At 32.4% G+C, this 10,777-nt stretch overlaps 1 protein-coding gene across 1 annotated transcript; it reads left to right on the forward strand.

Annotated features, from left to right (window-relative positions):
- The first annotated feature begins 515 nt into the window (after positions 1 to 515).
- Positions 516 to 3,000, forward strand: LOC110894536 (ACT domain-containing protein ACR4). The gene is made up of 7 exons (XM_022141757.2): positions 516 to 789; positions 908 to 1,029; positions 1,236 to 1,350; positions 1,436 to 1,503; positions 1,608 to 2,195; positions 2,277 to 2,381; positions 2,462 to 3,000. The coding sequence occupies exons 1-7, from the start codon at positions 786 to 788 to the stop codon at positions 2,801 to 2,803; spliced, it is 1,344 nt and encodes a 447-aa protein (XP_021997449.1). The 5' UTR covers positions 516 to 785; the 3' UTR covers positions 2,804 to 3,000.
- The last annotated feature ends 7,777 nt before the right edge of the window (positions 3,001 to 10,777 follow it).

Here is a 10,777-nt window from a genome sequence, read left to right on the forward strand (position 1 = left end):
TACACGGAATAAATTCTTTCACCCCAACAAATTAAACATTTTAATAACTTACATTATTCAATAAATTCTTTCACCCCAACAAATTAAACATTTTAACAACTTACACTATTCACATACAATCCTACGATTCTAAGGATTTAAACCCATAACCTCATATTCGTAAGAAAAACACTATATCACTAGGGGCGGACCTAGAGTGATAGAAGGGGTAAACTCCGTTGCCCTTTGATACTTCGGTGACGGTCCGACGATAGTGTAAATTTTGGAAAAATTTGACGTTTTTTTGATTTCGTTACCCTCTTTTATTGAAACATTACCCCTATATTAATTTTCTAAATTCGCCACTGCATATATGACTAAACCAATAGGTTATATGTTACATTCACCTACAATTAATAACCAATTAACCACTTAGCGTCCATTAGCAATACCCCCATTCAGCCACTATCATACACCATTTGACACTAAAATACGCCCACTCGACCCTTTTTAAAGTAGTCTTGTGGAATATGTTAGCCAGTTGTATTTGCGTTTTGCACGTTCATCTTCACCTTCATATTCACGTTCATCTGCGTAACAAAACAATAACAAATTCACTCGCTTTTTTACAACAAAAACCCTCTGAAATTAGCTCCAAACAAACCCTCTTCTTGTTCTCCATCGCACATATTCTTCTTCTGTTTTTTCACACCTTTCAAATTTGCGTTTTTTCGTTTCTCAAGTTTTAACCTTGAAGAAATCAAGAAAAAAAGGTGTCACATAGATCACACGCATCAAGAATCATAATGGGTATGTTGGATTTTGTTACGAAACCTCTGTTTCATGATTAATTTGTGTAAATTTTATGTTTTTTTTTTATGGTTTTTATGATTTTTTTGATGATTTTTTTTTGTTTGGATTTGTTCAGAAACTACCGGTAGGAGTTACTCTCGACATATGGAAGATGAGTATGAAAAGTTTATCCGGAGAATGAACCCGCCTCGAGTCGTAATCGACAACGAATCGTGTAAAAATGCTACCATCATTCAGGTATAAAAATTGTTTAATTTTGTTATCTTTTAGGATGCACACCAGGTGTTTGTGTATATGCGTGAATGAACATGAGTTAATAAAATTTGTCTAATTTGGAGGGGTGTTTAGCTGGGGCTCTGTCACCTAACTTTTCTTGATCTGGGTTGTTGTTAGTTTGTTTTGATTGTATGACTTTTAAGATTTTTAATCTTATGTTGAAACAGGTGGACAGTGCTAATAAACATGGTATTCTTTTGGAAGTTGTGCAAGTGCTTACTGATTTAAACTTTATTGTTACAAAAGCTTACATTAGTTCTGATGGAGGCTGGTTCATGGATGGTAATAAGCATACTTCTTTTTAATAATTTTGATTTGATTAATGTTAAATTGTTAAATGTTAATTGATGTTGTTGTGTTTTGACAGTCTTCAATGTTACTGATCCAGAAGGGAACAAAATCACAGATGAAGGAATCTTGGATTACATTCAAAAGGTAAAGATTCTGTTTTTAAATCTTGATTCACCAAAGATTTTATCCCAAATGTAGTTGTATAGTACAAGTTCCTAAAAGTTAAATTAAACCTGTGTTCATTCCAGGTTCTTGGCTCTGAAACTAGCTTTACCACATCAATAAAGTCTGTCGGGTCTGACCGCACGGTAATCGAGTTAATCGGAACCGACAGACCCGGGTTACTATCGGAAGTGTGTGCGGTTCTTACGCATTTAAAATGTAACGTGTTAAACGCCGAGGTGTGGACGCATAACACACGCGCCGCGTTTATAGTCCAAGTGACCGATGATGAATCGGGGTTAGCGGTTACCGAGCCTGATAGACTCTCGGTTATAAAGCAAATGCTTTCCAATGTGCTTAAAGGCAGCAACAAGGCTCGAGGAGCGAAGACCGTAGTCTCTCACGGTGCTATTCACACCGAGCGTCGGCTGCACCAGATGATGCTCGAGGATCGTGACTACGAACGAAACAACAGCGATTCTGGTTTAAGCGAACCTGAACTGCAAAGGCCCGATGTGAATGTGGTCAATTGGTATGATAAAGACTGTTCAGTGGTTACTATTAGATGCAAAGATAGACCTAAACTTTTGTTTGACACCATTTGCACGTTAACCGATTTGGAATACGTCGTTTTTCACGGGCATGTAGACGCCGAAGGACCGAAAGCCTACCAGGTTTGTTAACATTTTGTGGGTTTTTTTTGTTTTACCTTTTAGGTTATTTAACGAATTAACGTGTATTATTCGTGTTTACAGGAATATTGTATTAGACATATAGACGGGTCGCCTGTGAAATCGGAGGCCGAGCGGCAAAGAGTGATCCAATGTATCGAAGCCGCCATCGAAAGAAGAGTATCCGAGGTACGACGATAAAAAATCCTGGATCTGCCACTGACTGAAATTCTAACTAAAGACTAACATGTTTTTTTTTGTGTGTGTAGGGTTTGAAGTTAGAACTGTGCACAACGGACAGAGTCGGGCTTTTATCTGACGTGACTCGTATTTTCCGCGAAAATAGTCTCCAGGTCACGAGAGCCGAGGTGACAACACGGGGTGGCAAAGCTGTAAATACGTTCTATGTCCGTGATGCCTCGGGGTATCCGGTTGACTCAAAGATCATCGATTCGATTAGGAAAGAAATCGGGCAAACGATTCTTAAAGTGAAGTTAAACCCTCGAGATTCGGATCAAAGCCCGCAAGAATCTCCCACTAGGTTTCTGTTTGGTGGTCTGTTTAAGTCCAAGTCTTTTTGCAACTTTGGCCTCATTAGATCCTATTCTTGAGGTACAAGTTGTTTAATCCTAGGTTTATCGCAACTCGCAGTCTAGAGATACAACACACAGGACCCGTGTATATTTGTCGTTAGTTTTTATTCTATGATCCAACACGACGTTGTATCATCAAATTAATGTTGAATCCGTCTAACTTTATCGAATATCGTTTGTAAATATTAAGATTCAAGGTTTGTTCTTTGATCATATTTCTGGTTGTGACTGGAATCAATCCTACTTGTTGGATTGGAAACCGCCAACTTAACCGGTTTGGTTGAGTACTTTTAAACCGTATTCGTTTGGCCAAATTGAACAGGATTCTCAAAATATATTTTTATTTTCATGCATCATTTTTAGTTTATGTTACAAATTGCAAAAAACAACCTTTATTTTGCCTCAAACTGTACTTTTCGAGCGGCGGTAGACTATGTGGGATAACCGGTTCGGTTAACTGATCAGTTATGAAAACCAACTGTGTTTAATTGAAGTTTGAATTTTCTACATGCCTTTTCAAGAGCACTAGAAATGGAAATTGATTTGTAGTTGGATGGTCAAAGTCAAACATGGTCAAAGAGACTGCAAATATTTGGAAGTTTCTTTATGATTAGATTTGAACCAGCAAGATTGAGCAACCAGTTTGAGACATGCAAGGAGTGGTTGTACTGTACAATATATGAAAGCTGTCAACTCACAGATTGAGGAAATAGATTTTATGTGACCAACATGATTGGGGCAGTTTAGAATTAGGAATTGTTGAAAAGATTTGACCAGAAAATGCAATGCAGGAATCTTTTGACAAGTAGTCTAATTGAATATTCAAAGCTACAGAGACTTTGAAACAAACCTTTGTTGGTTTCATACTTCCTTTTTCTTTATTTTCATTTTTTTTAAATAAAAGTTGAAAGATTGTATCATTTACAACTAATAAGTATTATTCAAATAAGATGTTTCTAATCACGTTTTTATATATATTTCTAACACAGAGGCGAGTTACATACAATCATTTTTATATAGAGAATGAAAGAGAAACGATTAAATGGCTATTTTAAGGAATATAAGGATCACATAAAAATACTATTTTAAGCGTTTGTTTATTCGGTCCTTATGACTACTAATAAATAAAAATAATTTGTGGACACTCGTTACCATTTTAGACTAATGAACTTTTGTTTTTTGGTAGGGCTGACATTAGATATCTGTATATGACACGATTAGAACTGTTTACTGAAAAAGTACACAACGCAATTTTTTTACTTTTTAAAAATAAATATAATTATGAGGTTAGGATCCATCATTTCTTCTTCTTGGTACATAAAACGTAAAACTGTGTTATAAATATGAGATATAAAGTAGTCAAACGAGTTGTATTCATGTTTAACACTTGTGTTACACGTGTCGGTAGAGACCTGTTAAACCCGATAAAACACGATATGTCAGCCCTATTTTTTGGTAACTTTTATGATACTAAAATTTGATTCTGAGTAAAATGTGTTGCGTAAAAACCGGATCTTCTTATAAAATTATTAGTTTGGTTTAAAAGAAAATGAGTTTGACCAAAATGACCCGGGTTCAAATTAGTCGATTTAAAAAAGAAAAATATCACAATAGGTTGTTAGGCAATTATAAAGGCTAGTGGTGATGGGTGGGGACAACTGGGGTGGTGGTGTCGACGACGATGGTGACAACAAGTGGTATTGGTGACGTTAGTGGCAAGGAATGTGTGTGTAGCCGTGCAGACGGACAAACTTAAATTAACAAGTTTTATAAATGTAATCCGTTTTAATCCGTTTCTGATTTGAGTCGTCGGTTTGCTATTTAAGTTAAAATGAAACCTAATATAATTCTTTTCTACCCTATATCAACCAATATTCTAAGAAATGGTTTTGCCATCAATGCTTCTATCGTCCCAAGATATAACCAATTTTTTTTCTGTGGTTCGCCGCAGATATGTTTCGACAGAATAAAATGATTATTATTTATATACAAATCCTTAACCATGGGCTAACAATGATCCATTATACCTTTAGCCCATCATCCCACTTTTTGGATGTGATTTAATCATCACCTAAGATTTAAAATAATAAAACAAAAACTCGAGTAATAGTAAAAGTATATGAACACATGGAATAGTTTGATAATGTGGTTATCGTGTCCACTAAATTATAAATTATGTATAAGGAAGTAGAAAATTGACTATTTCTGATGAAAAAGATATTCTATCGATGATAATCGGCAGATCAATAAAAAAATAAACTAATAATAATAAATTATACTTTTGTAGTCTGTTGGTAATTTACGACGGATCAATGGGGTGGTGGTCCATTGGCAAAGACAATGTCTTTAAACACCTTGGGAGGGGAAGTTATTGGGTTCAAGTCTCACATACGACAGAAGTAATGAAATATGTCGTTAAAAAAAAAAAAGGAAAATACTTACAAATGAACCTAGACTAATATTTTTTTTGTGTTGTATTTGTCTTACATTTGCATTTATTCAGACTCACATGTTGCCTGGGAGAATCACGTCAATACTCAAGGCATCTTTCCTAGCTCTTGGGCTCATTGGAAAGACGTCCCTATGCATGCTCAATTACTTCAAGAGACTTATGTTGACGTGAAGCCTAATGTTAGACATGATAATATATATGTTTATGGATATTAATAATGTCATAAATGTATCACTTATATTTGTTTTTATATTTGGTAGGTTAGAAGAAAATGGGTTAAAACAGTACAATTAAGCAAAAAATGAGACGATCAGATGCTAAAATACGAGTGAAACTTCAAATGATATTTATACTAATACATACTATGCCAATCTCTTTAACTTATCATAATAATTTATAAGATTATTTGCGGGGTAACTTTGTAGAATAGTAATCAAGTTTCAAAAGTGTTCAAATTAGGTTACTCAAGTTTCAAAAGTGTTTCAATCAGGTCACTCAACATTCATTCTTTATTAAAATTAAGGGTTTTTTCATCAATTTCATAGGTAACCGTGGTTATGTGGATATTTGTTTCTTTTTTCTCTTCTATTTGATGCTAACGTCGAGTACTGACGTGGATTGTAACTTGTTTTTTTAATTTTTAATGTAATTAAATGGTTTTTATTTAATAAATATAATTTCATATATTAAATAATTCGACCCCAACATCTTATGCTCCATTTTTATCTTGACATGTGGAAAAAAAGACATGGCTCGATTTGAATGTTAATTTATCTAATTGTGACAAAAACGACACCAGTGACCTAATTAGGACACTTTTAAAACTTGGTTACCATTCTGTGAAATATTCCCATTATTTGCTTTCCCATTATTTGCTTCAATTTCAGCAATTGCACCAAGTAAAAAAAATATATACATAATATTATAATTACTTTTAAATATATTCAGTTTTTTTCATTCATAACTTTTAACATACGATCTTTTATAAGTTGCACCCTTAGGGGTTTTATCACACCACGTAAGCGCCATGTAGGCGGCAAATAAGTGAGGGGTAACTTACACGGTGTAGAATAACGCCCCATATAAAGCCCTTTTTAACTATATTAAAAAAAGTAAATAAACTTAAATTTGATTGGTTCAACCAGCAGGCCCCACCTCCTTCATCCTCTTCACGCCCGCTATGGCTTTGGCGGAGCCAAGGATAGCGCCCCCCCATTATCAAGACTTAAATGGTTGCAAATAAGAACTAATGAAATCTTAAAAATTTTAAAATTAGAACTTATATCTATAAATTTGGCAATGAGTTTCAAATTTAATTTCTAATAAAATGTCAGAAATTTGAAATTAATGTGACTGAGTATTTTTTTTTTTTTTTTTTTGAAAATGTATCACAAACTAGGAACTAATGAAATTTTAATTTTTTTTTTAAATTTGAACTTATATCTATGAATTTGGAAATAAGTTTCAAATTTGATTTTGATAATAAATTTAATTGGTAATCAAATATGTAACTGATATGAAACTTGAACGGGAAAAGTTGTGTGGGGATAATGTGGTTTCAACACATGCATTTTATAGAATCATTTATTAGATAAAAGATACGAATTTTTTCAATATATGTGTCATGCTTACAATATGTAATGGGAGAGATAGGATGTGTTTACATGATTTATTGCACTTATCAACTTAAAATTTGTTTGTATTAAATAACTATGTGCATGTATACATAAGTAAAATAAATATATAAATAGGCGGTTTGCTCAAACTACCAAGTTTGTTTACTAGAGCTCAGATTTTAATGTTCAAGGTTTCCTAAATTGTAGTGAATTAATTTGGTTTGTTTCGATCATAAAAATATGAGAAATTTGAAATTGATGTGACTGAGAAAATTTTTGGAAAGTATCATAAATTAGGAACCAATGAAATCTTAAAATTTTAAAAATTTGAATTTATATCTATAAATTTGGAAATAAGTTACAAGTTTGAATTCTAATAAAATGTGGAAACTTTGAAATTAATGTGATTGAGATTTTTTTGAAGTATTACAAACTAGGAATTAATAAAATCTTAAAATTTGAACTTAAATCTATAATTTTGGAAATAAGTTACAAAATTGATTTTGATAATAAGTTTTAATAAATTTTTATGGCGTTTGAATGATATATTATTCTGATTTTTACCTCCGTGTACTAGATTTTGTTTTTATATTGCGAAAATATTTGGTCGATTGTATCGCAATAGGGTTTTGAACATTAATGTTTGTTTCAATAATGTTGTCTTATTGCTATTTTGATGGTTTGGTATCCATGTTGTTCTTGATTTGATGTTGTGATAGCATCTTTAATTGTTGTTAAAATGACACATTTTGAGTTCTGTACTTTTGATTTTTCTCAAGCCATGTATTGTAATATGTTTCAAATTAGGTCATTTTTAATTATGTAATTTGTTAGACAATTTGTACGAAGTTTTCTGGATTTTCTAATTAGCTAAATTTGTTTGTTAACAACCTAAAGTTCCAAGCTTCTTTAATTGGGTGTTGAAATCGTTGGTGTTAAGGTTTGAGATCTCGATCTCGCCAATACAAAGCGTGTGCTGATAACTTTCTTTGTGTTAGTAACTTTCAAACTGTGCGTCTGGTGAGAAATAAATGCAGTTTTCTTTACGTCTTTCAACTTTTGAATTATGTTAGCATAACTATATATTATTTACCTGATGTAGGACATGTACAATGATAATGCTATATCCATCCTTGAAAATACATGTTTAAGATTACTTTAGTGTCATTTCTAATTTAAGTTTGTTACAAACATTTGTTGATATAATTTGTTAGTTTTTAGTATGATTAGAAGTAGTGGTGTGAAAATTAATTGTGTTTTTTAATTGTAGCAGCATGTGCCACCTTTTGTACATCCATCAAAGTTATCAAATCCATTTGATCTCAACGAATCACCTTCAGTTCAAGCTGTAACGGTAAGTCTTTTTTTAATTAATATTGGTTGAGCATTAAGTTTTAATCACTATAAATCTATTATTGAAAAAAAATTAATTGTTCTAAAATGCAAAAAGAAAAGGCCACTTTGGTTTATACTTCTCTTTAAGGCTTAAGTAGCCTTTTGTTAACAAAGAATGAGACATGTGAGAAGGGTTTCTATTTCATGAGGGGTCAATTTGGGTTATAGCCTGAACCTAATAGCTTAAGTGGGTTAATTTTTGCATATTGGGGCCAATTTTAGTTATACTTTATTAGTAATTGGTCGGATAACTTATTTTAGCAATAAAGGAATAATTGCTTTATTTTTAAAATGTAAATTATTATCATAACTTGGTGTCCGTGTGACTACATTCATCGGTTTCATGTCGAGTATCAACGTTGGGTCCTTAACGAGATTACTGAAATGTTTTACATATTCTACAGCACCAGCATCCCGTACCTGATTAGGTATGCCAGATGAGTTAACAGAGCAAAATTTGTCCAAGTTTTATAAAAAGTTGGTGTGTTAGCTTACAAAGTCTAAATACGTATATGCAGTCTTCGATTGGATTGGATATATGAGTTTAGTGTCACATTATTGACTTCAAGTAAGCAAAAACAAATTTATGTGCTTTTCTCATATAATGATATGTTTCACAGTATTAACATTGCGAGATTTAACCAACTTTTAATAATTTCGCTGCAATTCTTCGGTAACAATTTATAAAGAAACACTAGCAATAGGAAGGGGATGGTTTTTAACATCCTATTATTTCAAATGAGGAAAAGGTCATTTTTTGTTTCACTTATTTTATCAAACCAACATCCTAATACTACTATATTCTTGATTTGTAAACTTCATTTTAATTCATATGAATAATTTGAGTTTGATTATGATCCTAAATTTTGATCTAGGGTTTATAATTTCTTCATGGTTATGTAGTAAAACCATATTTAAAGTGGTAATCTAAACTTTATTGATGTAATTATGGGATAGGTGGCAACGATTTGGAGATGAGATTTTGATTTTGGTGGAAAAATGTTATGGTGAATAGTTTTTATTTGGTGGACCTACTCTGTGTTTACCCAAATGGCTGAACACAAACCCTAAACTTCATCTTCATCGCCATTTCGACTACCTTTCTATCCACAATGGAATAAGGTTCGGTTTCAATCTCCTATTTATTATCCCATTTTCAATTCCATGCTGATTCACTATTAGCAATTTATGTTATTGCGCAATCTCGGTTTGTTTGTAGGGTCTTATTTTGATTAACGAACCTCATTTGTTCTCATGATTTTATTTTAAGTTATTGCAATATAATTTGAATTGTAAGTGTTAAGTTTTTGTTATAAGATCGGAAATGATGGATCTGATTTGCATTCATGTGAATGTGTGTACTTCCTCACAAATAAATGGTATTCGTATTACATTTTTCAATCATCTATTGTTTCTTTACAGGTTTGTTAATCACCTGAGTTTGATCAGGGATAAAGAAGTCGCTGTAAATGATTAGCAGGGCACAATGATCGTAGAAGAAAGCCAACAACTTTATTCGCCCTGTTTTTGGTTAGATATCAAAGATTCATAATTGCTTTTGTTTCCAAAATGGATTAGTTTGGTAACGGGTCAAAACAGGTTCAGGTCAAATTGTGTAAGTTTTTAATGCGAGTCCAAACGGTTGAATGGGCTGTGTTAACCTACCAACAAACGGTTGGATGGGTTGGATTGACCAAAGACATGAAAAAAAGGAACTTTTGACATTTAAGGTTAACCTTATAACTATTGTAATTGAGGTCTAACATGCTACTTATTACTAAAGTTGCACCAATTTTTTCTTTTACGTACTCTACAAGTTCATGCTAACTGTTATGTTTTACTTTTCATCAGAAATTCATATTTGATATTATTTATTAATTCTAAAGATGGTCTGTTGACTTTAAAAGTGAAACTGCATATACATTTTTGCAACAGTTGATCTAAACATGGCTTTTGAAAGTTAAATCGTATTGCTTCTTTCAATGTTAATATCATGATCTAAACGTCAAATTAAAGTAGTTTTCGCTTCTCTTCAAAACTTTACAAGTTCATGATTTCTTATTATTCTGAGGTCCAACCATATTTAACCTCAAAATGTCAAATTAAAGTAGTTTCCACTTTCCACTTCGGAAAACTTCTCAAGTTCATGATTTCTTATTATTCTGAGGTCGAAACATATTTGACCTCAAAAGTTAAAGGGACAGTTTCTTGATACTAATTGGATAATAAATTAAACTGGACAGTTTCTTGATACAAATTGGACAATAAGTATAAAGAAATACAACTTTTTTTGACTTTTTACTTTTGAGGTCAACCTCAAAAGTCCCATATGTAGAGATGAGCGTGATACCGGTACCGAAAATATCTATACCGAAAAATCGCCAAAACTGAGTACCGGTACCGGTACTGAAAAAGTTCAGTACGATGTCGGTATCTGAAGGTAAAAATTGGTATTTTACAGTTGGTGGATATCAATTTTGTATAATAAGTAGTATTTTAAAGTTTTTAAATATTTGAAGTATTTATTTT

The sequence above is a fragment of the Helianthus annuus genome, chromosome 12 (assembly GCF_002127325.2).
Source record: "Helianthus annuus cultivar XRQ/B chromosome 12, HanXRQr2.0-SUNRISE, whole genome shotgun sequence".
Classification (NCBI taxonomy): Eukaryota; Viridiplantae; Streptophyta; class Magnoliopsida; order Asterales; family Asteraceae; genus Helianthus; species Helianthus annuus.